Source organism: Rutilus rutilus, assembly GCF_951802725.1.
Source record: "Rutilus rutilus genome assembly, chromosome: 12".
NCBI classification, from domain to species: Eukaryota; Metazoa; Chordata; class Actinopteri; order Cypriniformes; family Leuciscidae; genus Rutilus; species Rutilus rutilus.
The window spans coordinates 1193250-1218249 of NC_140217.1; the positions used below are offsets into that span (position 1 = coordinate 1193250).

The 25000-nt window shown below is 41.0% G+C and overlaps 2 protein-coding genes across 4 annotated transcripts in view; both read left to right on the forward strand.

The window, feature by feature from the left end:
- Window positions 1-10128, forward strand: part of tab1 (TGF-beta activated kinase 1/MAP3K7 binding protein 1) — a 22783-nt gene extending 12655 nt beyond the window's left edge. The window contains exons 9-12 of one of the 2 annotated variants that reach the window (XR_014629462.1): window positions 3512-3725; window positions 6850-7003; window positions 8748-9071; window positions 9740-10128. Coding sequence is in view for 1 of the 2 variants with exons in the window: in XM_084426561.1 (XP_084282687.1) it covers window positions 3512-3725; window positions 6850-7003; window positions 8748-8958 (579 nt within the window). In the remaining variant the exon portion in view is untranslated. Of the gene's footprint in view, window positions 1-3511; window positions 3726-6849; window positions 7004-8747 lie in introns of both variants that reach the window. The other variant, XM_084426561.1, reaches the window with a different exon arrangement.
- A 2865-nt stretch (window positions 10129-12993) lies between these two features.
- The window catches only part of mgat3b (beta-1,4-mannosyl-glycoprotein 4-beta-N-acetylglucosaminyltransferase b), a 31000-nt gene continuing 18993 nt past the window's right edge, over window positions 12994-25000 (forward strand). Inside the window, exon 1 of one of the 2 annotated variants that reach the window (XM_084426559.1) lies at window positions 12994-13572. Coding sequence is in view for 1 of the 2 variants with exons in the window: in XM_084426558.1 (XP_084282684.1) it covers window positions 24295-24506 (212 nt within the window). In the remaining variant the exon portion in view is untranslated. Of the gene's footprint in view, window positions 13573-23148; window positions 24507-25000 lie in introns of those variants that run through there. The other variant, XM_084426558.1, reaches the window with a different exon arrangement.

The window sequence follows — 25000 nt, forward strand, 5'->3', positions numbered from 1 at the left end:
AAAAATAAACAGTAATGCTTTATCACAGCTTATTATTATTTATATTATTATTTTTTTAAACATATTAATTATTATTGTAATAATTGTAATAATAATTATATTAATTATAAATATTATATTATGTTTTTCACTATTGAGTTTCACCCCTTCATTGCTGAGCACTTTTTTTTCTGCATCGTGGCCGATTTGTAGAGGTTTTTTGTGTTTTTGTCAATTTCCCATTGTTGGGAATGTCCCATTTCCTATGGTCGGTCATTTTTGACCAAAGAGCAAAAGTGTGACAATTTGTTTTACGACCACTTAGCCTGCTCGAATCATGACCTACATTTTTTTTATGTGTGTTCACATACCTAATGCCATAAAAGTCACCAAGTTTCGGAACATTCCGATAAAGCTGTGATTTTTAACAATTCAAAACAGAAACTTTTTCGGTCAGAAATGACCGAAGAGCATTAAACTGTCGTAAATCTTGAATGCTTTAAAGCAACAGACTTAAGTTTGATTTAATACAGATTATTGCTGAAGTGAAAAAAGTAAAAAAAAAATGAAATTTACAGAATTTTATTTTTATTGTTATTAAAAATTAGTGGTCTAAAAAATTCCAAATATCGGCCGATATATCGACCTCGGCGATATATCGGTCGATATTTGGAATTTTTTAGATATCGGCATCGGCCGATGAATCTTTCCGTTTGGCCGATACATTTCAAAACAGTTTGTGACTGTGCATTAGCGCTTTTTTCCACTGACGCGAACAGAGCGAGCATGAATGAACTGAATACACTCGCTCTGCTCCGCCCAGCACCATAAGACAAGCCACTCAGAAGTGAAGCTGACATCTGACAGACACAGTAAATGACCAATCAGCATTCGCTTTCTAACCTGACGCTACATTGTGTTCACAAAAACACTCCGGCGTGCAGCAGAGTCTATTCAAACAGTACCGTGATATGTCAGATCCGCAGCCCAGCGCTAGCTCCAGTGGGGGTCACAGATGTGATATAAACCAACCAACCGACGCTGTTTTCCAACGGACTCGCGTGCACGGAAAAGCTGGGTCGCGTGCACTACAGATCAGTGGTCGCGTGAGGTGGATGAGAGGAGAACACTATGTAATAATATTACGTTTGAAAATAAATCCTTGAAAATGTTACTCACTATCTACTGTATTTATTTATCCATGATTGGCGTAATATCGTGTGTAGTATACATTTTCATATGTTCATGTATGTCATGCAAATACATGTGACGGCTTGCAACGTTTTAAAGAAACAAACAAGCAAAACTAAACAGACATAAATCATTATTATTTAAAATATACTTGAAGTAAAACAACCTGTTTAAAGTAAATAGTGTAAATAAACTATGTGAGATTAATATTTAACTATGTATTGTACATAAAATGTATGTAATTGCACATACTATTTTGTCATTAATTTATGAATATTGTTTAGATTGTTCATTAATGATAAATGTTATTTGTAACCTGCAGTAAGCAGCAGTAATTATTTATGTGACTGAAAAAATGACTAAATATTTAAGCAGACAAGAAGCTGCACTAAAACTTTATTTATTGAAGTGTTACCTTACCTTTTTGTTTACATTTTAATTTCTTAGTAAATATTTTTTATTGCAAAAAGAATATTGCATAAATATTATGTACAATAAATGTTCATTTAGTTTCACCAATATTCTTTATGTCTCTCATTTACTGTATTCACATGTATTCTATCGGCCTCATATCGGCCAATCGGCCAGATTGCTTTCTCAATATCGGCATCGGCCATTAAAAATCCCATATCGGTCGACCACTATTAAAAATGCACAAAAATACTATTTTTCATTTTTATATGAAATATATATTTTGAAAAACACATTTTACTCTAAAACTGCAAGAAAATCAAAGCCATAAATCTAAACAAGTCGTGTTCCAAATCTGAGGTTGATATCTCAAAAAATGTGAGAGTGTGTTCGGCTGCAGTACCAAACGCTTCCACTAGAGGAAATTCGTCTCATTCATTTCCAATGCGTCATTTTAGACCGCAAGGAGCACTAGTGCGACTTTTTTTTCTTGTGTGTGTGTGTGTGTTCACACAGCAAGTGCCAAAACCTTTACCAAGTTACGTACCATTCCGATCAAGTAAAAAATTATATATATTAGGGCTGGGGTAAACGATTATTAATTAAACGATTAGTCGGGCGATTATTTTATCGATTAGTCGACTAATCTAACGACTAATTTGAATTATTTATCCTGTCTGTTATTCGCATATCTCTGTCGAACCGTTACTCCGATGGATTTCAAACTCGACAACTGTCTGGGCACGAGTAAGTGCAGTGCCAAGTTTGACGTTGTTTGGATGAGAAATGCAAAAGATATGTTAAATATATCGGTAAAAGAAGCACTTAGAGGGTTGTGGTTTAAAAATAAACATTCTGACATAAACACACTGTCAGCTACAATGTTTACTTCTGAATAATATAGTATAAATGTGATAAATCCATTTTTTTTTAATGCAATTAATCCATTGAATCAATATAAAAGTTATTTTTCACATTGAAACTGTTGAAAATACACAACAAAGTAAGTTGATCCACATATGACAGCCTCTGAACTCGGTCAATACTAATCTGGACTAAACATAGGCTACATTCAATCAGCCATCGCTAAGAAATACCTTCTGAACGACGGCGACCTTCTTTTTTGACGGCGATCAGCTGTAAAATGGCTTAGGTCCTGCTCGGTTTTCGTTGACTTTGAGTACAAGAATTGAAAGTTTTTTAAAAGATCCCCTGGGGTTAACGTGTCAGCATTGGACAGAAGTTTGACGCTGTCGTGTGAGAACAAGCAACAGTCGGCATTTCTCTTCCTCCCGCGTGCATCATCTTCTTAATCTCCTCACGTAAATGATTAGATTTCGATGGCTTACGTTTCTTCCCTACGGCAGAATCCACCACAGGTTCATCAATGCCGTCAAATGTATTAATTTTTTTGTTTGTTTGTTGATCAAAAAGTGCAAAGTAGATTGCAAAGTCAGAGCGCCACCGTTACTGTTTACAATGCGTGGAATGGTGCGCTGTGATTGGTTGAGCGGATTTATGGCATTCTGCAGAGAAAGGAGACTGGAGTTTGACGCGGTTTGGAAAGAAAGGGAGAAAACATGGCAGAATAACACGGCGGTGTGTGTGTGGCGAGCTGTACCTCCGGGAATGGTGCAAAAAAATTAATAAATAATAAATAAAGAAGCGTCGACGCAAAAAATATGACGTCGACGTAATTTTGACGTTGACGCGTCGACGTCATCGACGCACCGCTACAGCACTAATATATATATATATATTTTTTTTACATTTTTCCGATAAATCATACTGCAATATTCCAGTTGTCCATTTTGATGTAATGGTGACTTTAAATAAGAGCTACCGAACTGAACTCCCCTATTTCTGAGGCTCCAAAAACAGTGGCATAGATTTGATGTCCTGAACTACATTTCCCATGATGCCCTGTCAGGAGGTGGTTGCCATGGTAGCAGCGGAGTTGGCCCAGCAGGGCAGCCTGGAGGCGGCGGCTCAGTCGGTGGTGGAGCGAGTCAAACGCCTTCATCATGACGTGTACGTGAGCGGCAGACAGAGAGCAACACACTGCGCCAAACATGAGGACATGACTTTACTGATCAGAGTCATCAACGACACACTCGTGGACGGCTCTCTCACGCCCACACAAGGTGAACCACTGCCGTTAGCGCTTAACTAACACTACTGAACATCTGTTATTATCGCTTAACTAACACTACTGAACATCTCTGTTATTATCGCTTAACTAACACTACTGAACATCTCTGTTATTATCGCTTAACTAACACTACTGAACATTTCTGTTATTATCGCTTAACTAACACCACTGAAACATATGTTATTATCGCTTAACTAACACTACTGAACATCTCTGTTATTATCGCTTAACTAACACTACTGAACATCTCTGTTATTATCGCTTAACTAACACTACTGAACATCTCTGTTATTATCGCTTAACTAACACTACTGAACATTTCTGTTATTATCGCTTAACTAACACTACTGAACATCTCTGTTATTATCGCTTAACTAACACTACTGAACATTTCTGTTATTATCGCTTAACTAACACTACTGAACATTTCTGTTATTATCGCTTAACTAACACCACTGAAACATATGTTATTATCGCTTAACTAACACTACTGAACATCTCTGTTATTATCGCTTAACTAACACTACTGAACATTTCTGTTATTATCGCTTAACTAACACCACTGAAACATATGTTATTATCGCTTAACTAACACTACTGAAACATCTCTGTTATTATCGCTTAACTAACACTACTGAACATCTCTGTTATTATCGCTTAACTAACACCACTGAAACATATGTTATTATCGCTTAACTAACACTACTGAAACATCTCTGTTATTATCGCTTACCTAACACCACTGAAACATATGTTATTATCGCTTAACTAACACTACTGAACATCTCTGTTATTATCGCTTAACTAACACCACTGAAACATATGTTATTATCGCTTAACTAACACTACTGAAACATCTCTGTTATTATCGCTTACCTAACACCACTGAAACATATGTTATTATCGCTTAACTAACACTACTGAACATCTCTGTTATTATCGCTTAACTAACACTACTGAACATCTCTGTTATTATCGCTTAACTAACACTACTGAACATCTCTGTTATTATCGCTTAACTAACACTACTGAACATCTCTGTTATTATCGCTTAACTAACACGACTGAAACATCTGTTATTATCGCTTAACTAACACGACTGAAACATCTGTTATTATCGCTTAACTAACACGACTGAAACATCTCTGTTATTATCGCTTAACTAACACGAATGAAACATCTGTTATTATCGCTTAACTAACACGACTGAAACATCTGTTATTATCGCTTAACTAACACGACTGAAACATCTGTTATTATCGCTTAACTAACACTACTGAAACATCTGTTATTATCGCTTAACTAACACGACTGAAACATCTGTTATTATCGCTTAACTAACACGACTGAAACATCTGTTATTATCGCTTAACTAACACGACTGAAACATCTGTTATTATCGCTTAACTAACACTACTGAAACATCTGTTATTATCGCTTAACTAACACTACTGAAACATCTGTTATTATCGCTTAACTAACACGACTGAAACATCTGTTATTATCGCTTAACTAACACGACTGAAACATCTCTGTTATTATCGCTTAACTAACACGAATGAAACATCTGTTATTATCGCTTAACTAACACGACTGAAACATCTGTTATTATCGCTTAACTAACACGACTGAAACATCTGTTATTATCGCTTAACTAACACGACTGAAACATCTCTGTTATTATCGCTTAACTAACACGACTGAAACATCTCTGTTATTATCGCTTAACTAACACCACTGAACATCTCTGTTATTATCGCTTAACTAACACGACTGAAACATCTCTGTTATTATCGCTTAACTAACACGACTGAAACATCTCTGTTATTATCGCTTAACTAACACGAATGAAACATCTGTTATTATCGCTTAACTAACACGACTGAAACATCTGTTATTATCGCTTAACTAACACGACTGAAACATCTCTGTTATTATCGCTTAACTAACACGACTGAAACATCTCTGTTATTATCGCTTAACTAACACGACTGAAACATCTGTTATTATCGCTTAACTAACACGAATGAAACATCTGTTATTATCGCTTAACTAACACGACTGAAACATCTGTTATTATCGCTTAACTAACACGACTGAAACATCTGTTATTATCGCTTAACTAACACCACTGAACATCTCTGTTATTATCGCTTAACTAACACCACTGAACATCTCTGTTATTATCGCTTACCTAACACCACTGAAACATCTGTTATTATCGCTTAACTAACACGACTGAAACATCTCTGTTATTATCGCTTAACTAACACGACTGAAACATCTCTGTTATTATCGCTTAACTAACACGACTGAAACATCTGTTATTATCGCTTAACTAACACGACTGAAACATCTGTTATTATCGCTTAACTAACACGACTGAAACATCTCTGTTATTATCGCTTAACTAACACGACTGAAACATCTCTGTTATTATCGCTTAACTAACACGACTGAAACATCTCTGTTATTATCGCTTAACTAACACGACTGAAACATCTGTTATTATCGCTTAACTAACACGAATGAAACATCTGTTATTATCGCTTAACTAACACGACTGAAACATCTGTTATTATCGCTTAACTAACACTACTGAAACATCTGTTATTATCGCTTAACTAACACCACTGAACATCTCTGTTATTATCGCTTAACTAACACGACTGAAACATCTGTTATTATCGCTTAACTAACACGAATGAAACATCTGTTATTATCGCTTAACTAACACGACTGAAACATCTGTTATTATCGCTTAACTAACACGACTGAAACATCTGTTATTATCGCTTAACTAACACCACTGAACATCTCTGTTATTATCGCTTAACTAACACCACTGAACATCTCTGTTATTATCGCTTAACTAACACCACTGAACATCTCTGTTATTATCTCTTAACTGTGATGTTATGATTTGATGATCAGGAAACATGTATATTATCATTATCAGTGTTAAAACAGTTATTTACATTTTTATTTCAGGATTTTTTGATGAATAGAAAGTTCAAAAGAACAACATTTATCTGAATAAGAAAGCTTTTGTGATAATCATCAAAAATGTTTAGCCGAGTGATGAATGATTTGTGTGTGTATGTGTGTGTTCGCAGGCGGGCGGATCTACCCCGTGTCGGTGCCGTACTCGAACCATCAGAGCACCAGTAAGACCAGCGTCACACTGTCTCTGGTCATGCCGGCGCAGGGTACACTGACCAACGGCTCCAACACAGCGTCCACACTGGAGGGAGACACGCCTACTGCTGGGTAACACACACACGCACCTACACCCACACACTCACCGCTGGGTAACACACACACACACACACACACACACACACACACACACACACTCACTCTCACACACTTACACCCACACACCCACCGCTGGGTAACACACACACGCACACACCGCTGGGTAACACACACACACACACACACCACCGCTAGGTAACACACACACACACACACACACACACACACTGCTGGGTAACACACACACACACACACACACACCCACACCCACACCCACACCCACCCCCACCACTGGGTAACACTCACACACCCACACCCACACACACACACACCCACACCCACCACTGGGTAACACTCACACACCCACACACACACACACACACACACACCCACACACACACGCAGCTGGGTAACACACACACACACACACACACCCACACCCACCCACACCCACCCCCACCACTGGGTAACACTCACACACCCACACACCCACACCCACCACTGGGTAACACTCACACACCCACACACCCACACCCACCGCTGGGTAACACTCACACGCCCACACACACACACCCACACCCACCACTGGGTAACACTCACACACCCACACACCCACACACACCGCTGGGTAACACTCACACACCCACACACACACACCCACACCCACCGCTGGGTAACACACACACACACACACACACACACACACCCACACCCACCGCTGGGTAACACTCACACACCCACCACTGAGTAATACACACACACACACACACACACACACACACACCCACCGCTGGGTAACACACACACACTCACTCCCTCACTCACACACACAATCACACACTCACACACACACCCACCGCTGAGTAATACACACACACTCACTCCCTCACTCACACACACAATCACACACTCACACACAAACGTTTGGTTTTGATCAAATAAATGCAGAAGACACTTCTCGCAAACAACCTTTTTTAAAATCCTAATTATTCCAAACTTTTGGCTATCATTTTTATTTCAGTTTTAGTTAGTTATAAAGTTAAACTAAATCAAAATTAGAAAAATAAAACACTTATATATATATATATTTTAAATGTTGAATTTCAGTTTATTTCAAGTAATGTTTGAGTTATCTATGATAACCCTGCGCCTCAGCAACTGTAGTTTCCTACACCTGAATCAGTTTATAACCGTATACAGATAAATAACACACACTCTCTCTCCACGGCCCCTCACTTAACTGTAGTCTAATGACTCCTCTGATTCCCCTGACCGTAGAAACCTTACAGCCTATCAGTGAGAGTCCTGACCCCGCCCCCATCCTCACCTGTGTTTCTGACCCTGCCCCCACCGGTGTCTCTGACTCCGCCCCCATCCTCACCTGTGTCTCTGACCCCGACCCCATCATTACCTGTGTCTCTGACTCCGCCCCCATCCTCACCTTTGTATCTGACTCCGCCCCCATCCTCACCTGTGTCTCTGACCCCGCCCCCATCCTCACCTGTGTCTCTGACCCCGCCCCCATCATCACGTGTGTCTCTGACTCCGCCCCCATCTTTACCTGTGTCTTTGACCCCACCCCACTCTCTGTCTCTGTCCCCAACCCCATCCTCACCTGTGTCTCTGACTCCGCCCCCATCCTCCTCACCTGTGTCTCTGACCGTGCCCCTCTCTCTGACTCCGCCCCTCTCTCTGTCTCTGACTCCGCCCCTCACCCTGACTCCACCCCTCTCTCTCTCTGTGCCCCGCCCCTCAGCCAGAGTCCCACAGCGACGCTGCAGTCGACGAACACACACACCCAGAGCTCCAGCTCCAGCTCGGGGGACGGCAGCCTGTTCCGGCGCACCCAAGCAGCTCAACCTGACGAGACGGGCCGCGTGCCGCCATACGTGGACTTCAGCCAGTTCTACCGGCTCTGGGGGATGGACCACAGTGATGGCCTGTCGGGAGAGATGGGCCCGCAGTGACGGGACACACACGAGCCCGTCGAGGGATGTGAACTCTGGGTCTGTGGTTAAAGGGATAGTTCAGTTTAAAATGAAAATTAGCCCATGATTTACTCACTCAAGTCATCCTAGGTGTATATGAAACTCTTCTTTCAGACGAACACAATCTGAGTTATATTAAAAAATGTCCTGGCTTTCTTCCAAAATCTTGTAATGGCAGTGAATGGCCGTTTCTGTTTTGAAGTCCATAAAAGTGCAAAGTGCATCTCTCCATGATAAAAGTGCATCTGTCCATCATAAAAGTGCATCTCTCCATGATAAAAGTGCATCTGTCCATCATAAAAGTGCATCTATCCATCATAAAAGCGCATCTGTCCATCATAAAAGTGCATCTCTCCATGATAAAAGTGCATCTGTCCATCATAAAAGTGCATCTATCCATCATAAAAGCGCATCTGTCCATCATAAAAGTGCATCTCTCCATGATAAAAGTGCATCTGTCCATCATAAAAGTGCATCTGTCCATCATAAAAGTGCATCTGTCCATCATAAAAGTGCTTCTGGGTGGTTGTGAGTTTTTGTGCTCGTGTACGGCTGCATGCGAAGTCGGAGCTGAAGAAGAAGCTGGCTCTAAACCTCACAACACCCCCCCCTGTCAGTGATTGGTTGGAACACTCTTTGTTTTGGTTTTGAGTGGTTGGTGAAACCAGTTGTTTTTGTGTGCAGATCTCAGAGCCTAGGCTGCCGACAGAGACGCGGTTTTTTGACGGCCTGCTTATGGGGCCAGATTCCAATTACTCAGATTGTGTTCGTCTGAAAGAAGAGTGTCAGATACACCTAGGATGACTTGAGGGAGAGTAAATCATGGGCTGATTTTCATTTTGGGGTGAGCTATCCCTTTAAAGGATGATTGTGGAGCGTATGCATTAACAGAAGAGCTCGACTGTATCAAAGGGAAAAGCATCTCAGTGTCAGCGGAGACGTTGATGGTGTTCGTTCAGGATGACGTGTGTGTTATTATCACAGTGCTGTCCTTGAGTTTATAACCGTTCATTTCTCTGAGCTTCTTTCTGCTTCTGTGAAGTTTGACGTCTGTTTTCGGTAAGATAAGCAAGAGCAGTTAAACCTGCGTGTGTGTGTGTGTGTGTGTGTGTGTTTTCTGTTTCCTATAATAAACAATAGAGGCTCTTATTCCCGGCTCGATTTTTCTTAGAGATGCACTGAAATGTACATTTTGGCCGATAACCGATAATTCTCTATATTTTAAAGCTGATAATCGATATATTGTCCGATAAATCCAAATCCAAATTTGTATATCCTTTCTGAGAGCCTGATTACAATAGCAAGTCTCACCATTAAAGCCATGTCTCAAGCACACACTTATAATGTTCTATAATTAATTCTATGTTAATTTGATGTAGCTTCTATGTCAGACTCGCGCTGCACATGTTGCACTGAACCGTATTTCCCTTTTTGATGTGATTCCCATCATATTTCAAGCAATTCAAAACCATCATGACGAACAGTGCGCATCTGAAGAGTCTCATAATCCATTATTTATCAGCTTTAATATATCAGCCAAATTTTCTTATTGCACCGATAACAATAACATTTTAAAATGAACATATATCGGCCGATACGGATGCCTTTAAATGTCTGATCTTCATGAATTTCAAGATGCATTTGCAGGATTTGCAGTGTGTTTCTTAGGATGAGCCACCAGGTGGCGCTATAACAAGTGGATTTGCTTCCATCTCAGGCAGGACTTCTTGTTTTGAATTTCCTGGAAAACACATGATTCTGTAATGATGAATCCTCTAATGGAAAAACCCTTAGCAAAACACATTCATTGGTGTTCAACCACTTTACACCATCAGGTCCTGCATTTACTGTCGATGTCCGGATCAGATGTCAGATGTTAGTTTCGCTTTTACAAAGAAGAACTGAAAGGCTGTCAGATGTTTCACAAGTTCTTCATGATCTGTCAACCTCAGAGTCAAATATTTTTCACTTAGATCAGTTTATTTTCTGTGGGGTTTGCAACTTTTGCACACAAATATATATATATATTTGGTCATTTTTCTTAAAATAACTTTGGGCTGAATCGCTGATTTTGAGAAATGCTGCCAACACTCCATATTATAAAAATAAATTTTTAATTATTGAACAAATGAGTCATATAACAGGTTTCAACATACAGGAAAGAATGCTTCATTCGATAGATATTGCATTATCATATCCGCAAACATTCTGAAGGATAGACAAACAAAACCAACCAAAAAAACGAGAAATAAAAAGCAACAAACTTTTTTTTTTTTTTTTTGTCATATGGACGCATTTAAGATGGGAAGATTACATTATAAAGAATTTCTCCATAAAGTTGAATTTTAATTATTTTTGTCATTAATTAACATTAAGCACTTTTGTAACGATTATGCATTTTGCCATTTTTTTGTTTATGGATGTAATATTTACCATGCAAAATGTAGAAGTTCACCATATATCCTTTCAGGGATCATTTATAATTAAAGGAACACTCCACCGTTTTTTGAAATAGGGCTTATTCACCTTCTTTCCTACATTTAGATAGGTGGGCAAATGCATTTTTGTCTCAGTGCATGCATTGTTTTAGTTTGACAGGGTCGGCCCTAGCTTAGCTTAGCATAATGAATGGAATCCTTTGTTGCCAGCTAGCATGTCATGAGTAAAAGTAATATATAAAATAAAATAAAAAAACCTAATTATTTCTTGTGGCCTGCGTTTTCACAACAAGTACAAATAGTGATGCAGATTAACACTAGGCGATTTCCTATCCAGATATTGACTTGGGACTATATTAGGGGGAAGCACAGGCGGAGCACTGCTACTTGGGCTCAGAGATATCACGCCCAAGTAGCAGTGCTTCGCCTGTGCTTCCCCCTAATATAGTCCTTAATATATAAGTCAATATCTGCCTAGGAAATCGCCTAGTGTTAATCACTATTTGTACTCGTTGTGAATACGCAGGCCACAAGAAGTAATTAGTTTTTTTTTTTTTTTTTTATATATATCACTTTTACTCAGGACATGCTAGCTGGCAACAAAGGATTCCATTCATTATGCTAAGCTAAGCTAGCGCTGACCCTGTCAAACTAAAACAATGCATGCACTGAGACAAAAATGCATTTGCCCACCTATCTAAATGTAGGAAAGAAGGTGAATAAGCCCTATTTCAAAAAACGGTGGAGTGTTCCTTTAACATATCTTGGGGCAAATAGAAAAGAACTAACATCAGACCAACCCAATATATAATTATTTTATGTTTGTATTAAATACTTGAAGAAAAAAAGAAAAGAAAAAACATTTGCAACAATTATCATCATTGTCATAACATAACACACCAATACTCCAGAGTCCTTCAGTCCAGATTCAGTTCCGTCAAAAATTTAAGGAATGTTACATATTTGATAACGGGAAGAAACCATCAGGGTTGTGCTAAAAATGAGGAACTCAAAAACATCACATTTTTAGATCATTAAAACTACTCATTCACTACAATAAATGAATATAACAATTACTACGTAGTTGAATTATCTTAATGTCTTGATATAGTTGAGAAGGTGACGTAAAACAAACCAAAATCACATTACAAATGTGTTATGTGTCTAAAAAACAGCTAGTTTTCATATGCGAAGTTCTTGTAGGAGAGATCATAGTTTGCGCTTTCCGTGCTAAAATATCAGTCAGTGTTTTATAAGAAGCCTATATACAAATATGTATCTCAGAAAAGGTTCAAATGAGGTCACTTCCTGTGCGTCACAATTATAAGGAATGTTACATATTTGGTAAGAGGAAGAACTTTTTGTAAAAGAAAAATAAAAAAATGTGAGGAACTAAATTCACTCAATCACTACAATAAATGAATATAATAATTACTAGGCCTACGTTGTTGAATTATCTTAATTTCTGGATCGAGTTGAGAAGGAAATACATTACAGATGTTTTATGTGTCCAAAAACAACTATGAGAGCTTCATTTAGGTGAGATAATAATTTATATTGCGCTCTATGTAAAAGATCAATCCGTGTTTTATATGTAAATGAAGCGTGATAAAAGTGTTAAATAGAAGCTATTGTGATGAAGAATAACGCGCGGAGGATGAAGAGCAGCGCGGGAGAGGATGCTGAAGTGATCCGCTGGTTGTCGCACTCGGCGTGTGTGTGTGTGTGTGTGTGTGTGCGTGTGTGTGTGTCGGTGGTCCGGAGGGCGGAGCTGCGGGTCTCTCTCTCGGTACCGACGGACACACACACACACACACCGAACACTGCTGGGCGGAAGAGCGTCATCTCAGCAGAAAACACACCGAGAGAGAAGCACTGAAGCTCGGGCTCCGCGCGCCCGTTTACGGAGATCAAGCGGGACTCGCGTCGACGCATCGAGAGCGCGTTTCTCTCCCTTTCTTCAGCGCCTTGCGATGGATTTACACACAGACGCCCGAGACGCGTGCGATCCGCCCGCATCACCGGCCGCGCGTCACTGAAGCATCATCCGCGAGATCCGACGCTCCGATGCGAACAAAAGCTTCGGTTCGCCCGCCTTCACCTCCACCCTGAGCCTCCATCCGCAATGAACATCTAGAGGAGCGTCAGGCGATGGGTGAGACACACACACACACACACACACACAGGTCGCGAGGATGGAGAGCGGCATCTGTTCGGTCAGAAAGCAAAACCAAAAACATCACGGGCGTCTTATTAAGGTCCAATAACACGCGCTGCTGCTGTTGCTATTAATATTCCTGATGTTGATTTGCTTCCCGGTTTGATCTGATGTTGTTGTGTGTCTCGGAACGAGCAGATTATGTTGTCAAACCCAAATATCAACTTGCTTTTGCTTCTCTAGTGACGTGCGAGTCAAATATATAAGTGAAGCATTGTGTTGTTGGTGAAACCGCACAGGCCTCCGTCAGCTACAATCCGGATTCTGATTCGGTTTGACTTCAGATCCGTGTGGAAACATAGCAGATTCCTAAATATGATCGGAACTTGTGATTTAAATATATAATTTAATCATTGTGTTGGTGAAATCGCACAGGCCTCCGTCAGCTACAATCCGGATTCTGAATCGGTTTGACTTCAGATCTGTGTGGAAACATAATTTCAGATTCATAATTATGATAAGAACATGTCTGACTCTGACTAAAAATAAGAAATTATATGTTTTTTTATAAAGAAAATTAAGCTTAGGCTACTTTAGCACCATTAACGTGCTATCAATTGTGGCAAATTTTAATTTTGATGTTTTCATTTTCAATGTAGACTTAGACTATTGACTTTGCAATTTTAATAAGATGGTTCAAATATTAAAATCAAATATTAAAATCAAGTCTTGTGTTTGCGTTAAAGTAGAGGAGTTTGGGGGAATCTCAGTAGTTCTAAAATGGGCTTCATATAATATATTTTCTCATTTTATTCTTTTGGTTTTGAGTCGTCCGTGTTCTGGACGGGTTTGATGAGATCCTCCTGGACGGATGTTAGTTCAGAGAACCGGCTCGTTTGAACAGACCGGCTCTATTCTCTGTTCTGGTTCTGCTTGGTCGTGTTCAAGGTAATGATGTGGATTGAGTTTCAGCTCACAGGTGACTGACCTACAGCACTGGAGTGTGTGTGTGTGTGTGTGTGTGTGTGTGTGTGTGTGTGTGAACACGCGGTGAGCAGATGTTGTCAACATCAGATCATGGTGTCTAACAGACGTGATGTCAACCTGAGGAAATCTGCATTTGGATGATAGTTTGATCACAGAGTTTAGATAACGGAGGTCGGGATGAACAGATAAAGAAAGAGAACGAGACTGAAGGACGTCGAGATGCTCGTGTTTAAAGCACATCTGAACACAGATGATTGTTCACTTGATGTAATTGTCATTTAATTGATGTTTGAGTTTTCAAACTGTACTGAATGTTCAATGAAAACACACTGACGTTCAGAAATCTAGACACTTAGGTCGTGTTTCCACCGACGCGTTTTGTGTGTCTGCTTGTTGTCGTTGTACAAGCAGGAAGTGACGGTTGGTATTAGTCCCGCCCCTCCACTGTGATTGGACGGCTGGGTAAAAAATTAAAGTAATGCGTCAACTCAAAGTTGAACTTTTTTTAACTCTCAGCGTCCGGAAAAAACGTCAAGCTGTTTTGATAGTTATGAATAGTTTACTCAAATGCAGGAATTAAACGCCACTACTCTAACGGCACGTTTACACGACAACAATGTACTAAAAACAGATTTTTTTTCCTTCGCATTTTTCGCATACAGACGACGTCGGTCAAAGCGATCCCCGTTCACACGGATCCAAAAAAACTGTTAAAATCGCTGTATTCTGCTGCCAGGCCAGTAGGTGGCGATATCGATGTGAAGAAACACTACGCACAATTAGGTCCCTATCTCGCACCCAGCGCAATTGACTTTGTACAGCAATGCATGTGTCATTCCTATTTTGCACCCGCACACAGCAGACTTTTCCCTCCACAGACGCACGTCGGTAAATTAGGGAATGAACTTGCGCTCCCGGGGGCGGTTCAGCGAAGAGAGGAGGCGTGTTCCGGCGCAAACGTTCCCTGGTGCTATTTTGCAGTTTCAGAAAACAATTCCGCCACTGACCAGGAGAAACCTCGTCTAAAGTCGCGTTACACATGTTATTCAGATGCTATTTTAAGGGCGCATGCTTGGCCATAATGTAGCGTGAGCACAACACACATACACTTTGCTTCTCTCATCTACACACAGACGCAGCAGTTCCCATTTTTAGAAAACCATACATTATTACAAGGAAAAATATTCCACACGAGGGAAATCATTGTTGTGTCCATGAAGATGTGAAAGTATAGGCATAAATCTAGCTTACACATTTACCCAAATTATCATACGCCTGTTTAACCGAAGCTAATTTGTGTATGTTCCTCCATCCCCAATGTCACTTCTCTGTGTTTTACGGCCCTGACGAGAACGTCGGTCTCCTCGGCTGTGAACCGCTCCTGGCAAATCCGCCGTTATAATAGGAATCCGCTTTAGAACAAGCGCGTCTGCTCTTAAAGGGAATGTGAGATGTCGCTCTGATTGGTTTATTTCACGTTACGCCCAAACCACACCTATGAGTAATGAAGCTACTTCAGACCAACACATTTTAGATTTGCGTCGGCGCAAGAGTCATTTATCCCGCCGGTATAATAGCAACAGCGCCCGAGATCCGCCCACAAAGTTACTTGCGTTTCAGATCGTTAAAATAGAGCCCAATGATTGAACACGCAACATGTCGACACCGTTTTCACGAAATCACGTTTTTTGTGGTTTACACAGAGACGATAACAGTATCGGTTTCCAAAACTTGCACTTTTAAAGATGTTTTTAAAAGTTTGAGTTTTCAGGCCCTCAAAACATTGTTGTCGAGTAAATGAACGACCAAAACGGCGAGAACGGTGTTGTGTAAACGGCCCTCGGTGTATCTGACTTCTGTCGGAATATCTCTGTTGATAGAGTCAGTGCAAATAGACTTAGAAACTCTGTGTTATGTATAAAATGTAAGTTATTTAATTTGAAAAGTTACTTTAGACAGAAGAACAGAACCAAACGTCTGAGAGATGAAAGACTAAATAGATGAAACACTTCTTGCGTTGTTGTCTTTTGCCTCTTCATGATGACTCGCTTAATTTAGTCCTGATTTGTAAGTCGCTTTGGATAAAAGCGTCTGCTAAATGACTAAATGTAAATGTAAATGTAAATGTAAATTATGACTGTTCTATTGACTTAAAATTACTTCATACTTGATATTAAGTTACCCTTCATTTAATTCAGATTTTAAAGTAACTCTCACACATATTCTACCAATAATGAATTATGAATCAGCTAAATTGCACACATGGAATTAAGTAAAATCCACTTAATTAAGTAAAATTAAGTCAATACGTGCATTTTTTATTTTATGAATATTATCAATTAATTATTATCAAATTATTAATGTAATTCACACACAATGTAAACTTGTGTAAAACACATTGTGATAAAATGTTCTGCAATTGTGTTGCGTCAGATCATTTTAATGAAGTAAATGTATGAAATATTTCAGTATGCAGAGAAAAAATGTCAAAGAAAAACAAAAGTTTTGTTCTGTTGACTTTTGCTATATATGATTTTTATTTTGTTTGGAACATGTTCGGAAGCAGTGGTGTGTGTGTGTGTGTGTGTGTGTGTGTCTGAGTGCAAGTGAGTGAGTCTTTGTGTGAGAGTGTGAGTGTGAGTGTGAGTGTGAGTGAGAGTGAGTCTGTGTGTGTGTGTGTGTGTGTGTGTGTGTGTGTGTGTGTGTGTGTGTGTGTGTGAGAGAGTGCGTCCTTGTGTGTGTGTGTGTGTGTGAGAGTGAGTGATAGTGGTGTGTGTGCGATGTGTTTGTTTCTCACACGTATCTTGTGCGTCAGGCGTGTGAGTGTTTTGTGCGTCGGTGTCGTCTTACAGCTCGTCCCGAACACACACACCTACTGTAGCCAAAATGGTGCTGACCTGTTTTTGACCTCCGAGTGTGTGTGGAGCCGACGCCTGATGGAACAACCCACTCGCTTCCCGTCAGCGGGGGGATCTCACACACACACACACACACACACACACACACACTCCAGCTAAAGCTTCCTGTCTCAGAGCCTGATATCTTCTCCGTCCAGTATCTGAGGGTTACAGTTATAACAGATTCATAAACACACTCATGTCCAGGAAAGTGTGTTTAAGAGCCAATCACAGCAAAGATTAATGTATTTGAAGTGACGGGCCAATCAGATGTGACTGTGGGGGCGGAGCTAGTGTTACATGACAGGAATAGAACTCAAAGTTTCCTGCCAGCGTTCACACTCAGATTTACATTATTTGAATTACTTTAATGAGGCGTTTCTTCCTCCTGGTCGGGTTTAGAGCGGCTGATAGCGGATCAGATCTGTATAAATGTATAAATTTAAAAGCGTCAGACATTTACAAGAGTAAAACTCAACTGAGACACACAAACAAACCGCCCTAGACAGGCAGCAGGACTATAATCAGAGGGTTTATCTGTGGTTAATGGACGCATGGAGCTCAACACACACCTGATGTGTGTGTGTGTGTGTGTGTGTGTGTGTGTGTGTGTGTGTGTGTTTCGAGCGTTCGTAATGTGAGGATTGTTGTCGTCTGGGAAGGAGGCGTCAGTTCTGTGAATGTGTGTTTGATTCCTGCACTGGAACATGAGATGATTCGTCCTCAGGGCCGTTGTGTAGGCTAGTTGTGTCACAGTGTGCACTAGATGATTAAACAACACTACGTTCATTTCTATGCGTTGAATGTGTTTTCGGATCTGTAGATTTGTTCCAGCTGTTTTCTAGTCTGAAAACGATGATCACTAACTGGAGGTTTGATCAGTTTGAGTTCTAGTGCCTAAAGATGCAAACTTGTTTAAAGTTCAGATAATATGTAAATACTTCATGAGGTTCAGGGTGTGTCCCACAGAGATCAGGTGTTCACCGTCACCAGACCCGCTCATCCTCACTTCAGCCCGTTTATAATGGAGCTTTAGTCCATAGGTCTGTGAATCAAACTCTGCTGAAGGCTCCACGCACTTGTTTTCGGACTAGAGGTGATCGATCCTTCCAGGCTGTTGCTCCTAGGCTATGGAATGGTCTTCCGCTCTCTTTACGCTCTATTGACTCTGTGGATACTTTTAAAAGTAATCTTAAGACTTATTTATTTATTCAAGCTTTTAATTAGCTACTTTTTGGGCTGTTATGATTTCGGTGTTGTTTTCATTGCATGTTATTTCTGATTTAAACTGTGTTGTGAAGCACTTTGTGGCCCTTGTCTGTGAAAGGTGCTATATAAATAAAGATTACTTACTTACTTACTTACTTACTAATAAAGGCTTTTATGCCTATCCAAAGTTAATGTAGTCTGTATTTTACAGTGAAAAGATCAAATGATCAAGGTAAACATCACTTGAACAGATTATTTTAGTCCATTATTTCCAGTCAATCAATTTTGTCCATTATGTAACAAGTTTAGAGTATTTAATTCTGTGCATTAAAGGCACTTGAAATGCTGCCTGTGAAATTAGCCTCAGTTTTATCTAATATGTAATTTATAGAATGTTATCAAACACAATAAAACACATGATGAGTTTTTATGAAAGTGTATCTGAAAGAGTTTGTTTGGTTGGGTGTGGCATGACACGGGGGGGGGGGGGGGGGGGGTGTAACTGTCATCGCCAGTGGCCCATGCATATCGACTGACACTAAAGATCAGTGGTAAAACGTGAGGAAATGCTCGATTTTTTTTATAGCCGGCAAATTGTGACACCTTATTTTTGTCCTTTCACAAGTTACTGAATGTACGGTGGCCGAGAGAGCTCACCTGAAGAAAGCACATGCAAATAGAAAAAAACAAAACATGCAAATACAAAAAAACAAAACATGCAAATAGAAAAAAAAACTTGTCATGGGAACATCCCAGGTGAAAATAATGAGGAAATTACGATGTCTTTCGTTGCTCCCTTCATTAAAGGCAGGGTAGGCAGGTTTTTTCTAAAAAACTTTTTCCCAAATTTGTTTAAACTGTCTTTATATACCAATACATAATTAAAATGCAAGTACTCTGAAAAAGAGAGTATAAAAATCGAGTGTCTGTAGTCCTCTCAGGGTGCAATAAACACAGCTACTTATTCCATTTGGAACGAATGAAATGATTGGCTGGACGACTGTCACACTCCCTCGCTACCATGGCACCCCCCCCTTCCCCCGCTGCTAGGAGCTGCCCACCTGCGCGCACCCGTTTGACTCGAGGAGGGGAAGAGGCACGGAAGCTAGGAAGAATCACAATTATGGCAGAGAAAGAGCAGTCAAAATCCCCAGTACCTGCATATGCAGTCAGCGGAGGCAAACAAGGCAAAAACAGGAAGACAGTATTCGAAAAGGCTACGACCAAAAAGTCTTTGGATAAAGCAGGAAGTCAGACGAGAGTCAATATCGTCGTGGCTTTCCAGCGGTGGCGACAACTGAGGGACCTCAAGGGTCATAATGATAAAGTTAGGTATTTTATTACATGTGATTCTGACATGATGTCACTACATGCTCCTCTCCGCTCGGCGCTGGCAAACACGTCCTCCAGCTGAGCGGTCGGCGTCGCGCGGTCATGTGTTTTGGGGGCGTGGCTTTGGGAGGAGCCCAGGAGGGAGTGAATGGAATAAGTAGCTGTGTTTATTGCGCCCTGAGAGGACTACAGACACTCGATTTTTATACTCTCTTTTTTAGAGTACTTACATTTTAATTATGTATTGGTATATAAAGACAGTTTAAACAAATTTGGGAAAAAGTTTTTTTGAAAAAACCTGCCTACCCTGCCTTTAAGTGCGTTCCAAACGGCTACATAATGGCACACTAGTGCCCTGCTCACTCCAGAGTCCCACTTCAAGAGCTCTGCCGTCTGCCCTTTGAAGGGAGCAGGGCATAGGGATGCTCACGAGCAATAAGCACGTCCCAGCCGGGTTCCCCTGGAAACATGTCCATTGTGGTCTGTGTTATTTGCAGCGCGTTTCTGTATTTGGTTGTGTTGTGAGTATTTGGAGCACACGTGTGTTGTGAAACTGATGAAGATGTTTTCTTAATTTGCGTGTGTTTTCTTCAGTTGCTGCGCGTTGAGCTCTCTCGGCCACCGTATGAATGCCCTGCTACACATGTGAGCCTACAGTAATCGTAATTGTATTTAAAACACATGAATGTACATGTACAATTATAATGTCATCATAAAATATATATTTGTTTATATACACACTATAAATGCATATATTTGAAAATAATAAATACATAGTATTTAGATCTACGCTGAACCCCCATAATAAAGATGGACAGTGACATAGAAATTTGCACGAATGTAGCATACGTTCCTTACAATTGAGGTATTATCGAAATATCAACACTTTAATAACAAGTGCTTATTTAACAAAAGGCAAATAAAACGGTCAGGGTTACATTTTAGACACACACACACACACACACACACACACACACACCTTTGAAGGGATAGAAAAGTCCTCGGATTGGTACCGCATCACTCCTGCACAGGTGAACAAGGCCGAAGTCCATCATTCTCCAGTTCTCGAAGCTCTCTCTCTGAAATGCTTGCTACACACACAGTTTAGACGTGTCCGTGGCTGATGGCCGGAGTCTAGCCCTGGCAGTATCGCGGGACAGATGCTCTGGAACTTTTGCACCACGAAAACAAACACTTGCGTCCCATGATGATTGCCACTCTCATCTACTACGCGACATCACAGTTGGACATGTCTGTCATTGGAAAGATCCACGTGGTGTCATGAATAATTAAGAGGAAGTGTCTTCTCATTGGATAAGAAAACTCAGTCTCATGAATAATAATGAGACACCGATGATGAGTCATCAAAGTACTACAGTGCTCTGCCACCTCAGCCTGACACGATGAAGATTTTAAACCCGGAAGACGGAAATAGCGGAAAAACCTAAAATTGAACCATTTTCCCCCTACTATTAAACCTAACAGATGCTAGCATTGTCTTCAGTGATGTTCAACACACACACCTCTGTTAAAATCTCAGAAAATTTGGTTTAGGGTTTCATGACCCTTTAATGAGAATCTAATGAAAGTTACCAATTGAGATTAGGTTGATGAGGTTACCAATCAATGAGAATAACAGACAAACACAAAAGGAAAGTGTCTGTTCACACACAGTCATGAAAGTTAAAATGTGTCTGTCACACAATGCAGAAAACTCTTAATGCTCCTAAAATAAGCTTAAAGAGGCCTTTCTTTAGTGTGTAATGTTGATGTTTGATCATGAAGAAGCTCCAGTTCTTTTCTATATCAGTGTCAGTGTTCCTGAACTCCTGAAACGCCTCTAGTGTAGTCTTGAGTTTCTTCCGAGAACACGTCACAATATTCCTCATTATAATAATTCATGCGCAGAATAAAGGGGCGGGGCCTGGTTGAGTGAGTTAGTAGTGTGTTAAACTGGCGGTTATGGAAAGGGGCGGGACATTTCCCAATCACAACACTCGACCAATCACAACACACTGCTCCAGCCGACCAATCAGAGCACAGTGTGCTTTTCAGGAGGAGGGGCTTCATAGAGACAGGAAGTAAACAGAGCGTTACTGACAGACTGGGAAGAGAGGAGCCGCAACAATGGAGAATATGAGGAAAATAATCAACATTCAAGCAGGAAAACCTGTTCTAGTAGAGCCTGAAAACAACATCAAGACTTTATCAACGGTGTAATAGGTCCTCTTTCATTTTATTTATGCAATATATATACTGAGCATTTCTGTTGGACGGGTTGAAGCGCTGGAGCGGCTTGTCGCCGACATTCGGACTGAAGGAGTGTTTTTGTGGATTGGGCAGATGTTGAGCGGCTAGAGAATGAGCTCTATTGTACACGCAGACAGACACACACACACACACACACACACACACATTGTTCAAGACTGAATTTGGCTCCACCACACTTTTGGTGACACAAGATGTGTGACGTGTGTTTCCATGGTGACATAAGTGACGCAGCGGCAGACTGAAGGGTTCAGTGTTGGACTGACTGAGACATTCACACGCCTCACACACACTCGCGCGGGTCACTGTCTGGAGATCAGACTCACACACACACATTCTGTGTTATTACTGCTGTTAGTCACGCATCACTGTGATTCCTCAGATCATCTGTGGTGATGAGGAGAGTCTGCTGGTACTTTAAAGGATCAGACACACCATTTTCAGCTGCTAGAAACCCAGCAGCCGCAGTGCAACACTCTTGACCACTCAGAACACCTTAACAACCCCATAGCAACACCCTACCAACCACAGCGCAACACTCATTACCTCTCAGAACACCTTAACAACCCCATAGCAACACCCTACCAACCACAGCGCAACACTCATTACCTCTCAGAACACCTTAACAACCCCATAGCAACACCCTACCAACCACAGCGCAACACTCATTACCTCTCAGAACACCTTAACAACCCCATAGCAACACCCTACCAACTACAGCGCAACACTCATTACCTCTCAGAACACCTTAACAACCCCATAGCAACACCCTACCAACCACAGCGCAACACTCATTACCTCTCAGAACACCTTAACAACCCCATAGCAACACCCTAACAACCACAGCGCAACACTCATTACCTCTCAGAACACCTTAACAACCCCATAGCAACACCCTACCAACCACAGCGCAACACTCATTACCTCTCAGAACACCTTAACAACCCCATAGCAACACCCTACCAACTACAGCGCAACACTCATTACCTCTCAGAACACCTTAACAACCCCATAGCAACACCCTACCAACCACAGCGCAACACTCATTACCTCTCAGAACACCTTAACAACCCCATAGCAACACCCTACCAACCACAGCGCAACACTCATTACCTCTCAGAACACCTTAACAACCCCATAGCAACACCCTACCAACTACAGCGCAACACTCATTACCTCTCAGAACACCTTAACAACCCCATAGCAACACCCTACCAACCACAGCGCAACACTCATTACCTCTCAGAACACCTTAACAACCCCATAGCAACACCTTAACAACCCCATAGCAACACCCTACCAACCATAGCGCAACACTCATTACCTCTCAGAACACCTTAACAACCCCATAGCAACACCCTACCAACCATAGCGCAACACTTAAAACCTCTCAGAACACCATAACAACCCCATAGCAACACCCTGCCAACCACAGCGCAACACTTAACCATAAACAACACCATAGCAACGCCCGGAACACCCTACCAACCACAATGCAACACTTAATACCTCTCAGAACACCATAACAACCCCATAGCAACACCCTACCAACCACAGCGCATTAGAACACTATAGAGACAGCATAGCAACACCATAGTAACTACCCAGAACACCCTAACAATCATAGTGCAACAATCATTACCTCTCAGAACACCTTAACAATGCCATAGCAACACCCTCGAAAGCAAAGCACATCACTTGACCATAAACACCATAAACAACACCATAGCAACCGCATAGCAATGCCCTAGCAACACCCAGAACACCTTACCCACCACAGTGCGACACTAAATACCACTCAGAACACTATGGAAAAAACATATTAACACTTTAGAAAGCGCCCAGAACACAATAGCTTCATGCTGGTGAGTTTTGCATCTCAATTCTCTGTTTGGAAAATGCAAATTCATAGTTTGCAAATTTTGCAACTCTCTTTCACAACCTACACACACACACACACACACATACAGTCTTAGTGACAGGCTGGTTGTGTGTAAAGCTAACCCTTCCTCACTGGCTGATTTGTATGTGTGTGTGTTTGTGGTCACACACACTGGAGCTGTATTGTGTCAGTTGTTTATTTGCTTTCTGCGTGACAAGTTGCTGGTTATTGTTTCATAAGGGCCACGTTTCTTTCTTTCAGCTCACTAACACACTCTTCAGCTTCAGTTTCTGTTGTTTTCTGGATTTCTTCCATATATGGAGCAACGCTTCACACAGACACACACACACACACAGGTAAGCAAGTAAGTGTGGAAAACAGACGTTTGATTCTCTGCTGCTTCAGTGTCCTGCTGCGATCATGTGTTCAGTGATGATGAGCTGCAGTTTGACAGCATATCTGTGTGTGTGTGTGTGTGTGTGTGTGTGTGTGTGTGTGTGTGTGTTTGTGAGTGAGTGTTTGTGAGTGAGTGAGAGTCTGTGTGAGTGTGTGTGCGAAAGAGAGAGTCTGTGTGTGTGTGTGTGTGTGTGTGTGTGTGTGAGTGAGAGAGAGAGAAAGAAAAAGAGTGTGTGAGTTTTTTAAATGTAAACATGCAAAAAGTTTTTTGTGATGGGCAGGTTTAGGGGTCAGGTTAGTGTGTGTGTGTGTGTGTGTGTGTGTGTGTGTGTGTGTGTGTGTGTGGGTTGTTGTCCCATCCGCTCGTGCCCCTGAGGAATTCTGTTCTCTTATCCAATATTCATGGAGTTTTATCCGTCGATTAGCTCTGTGTTGGTAACAGATCCCGTTTGGG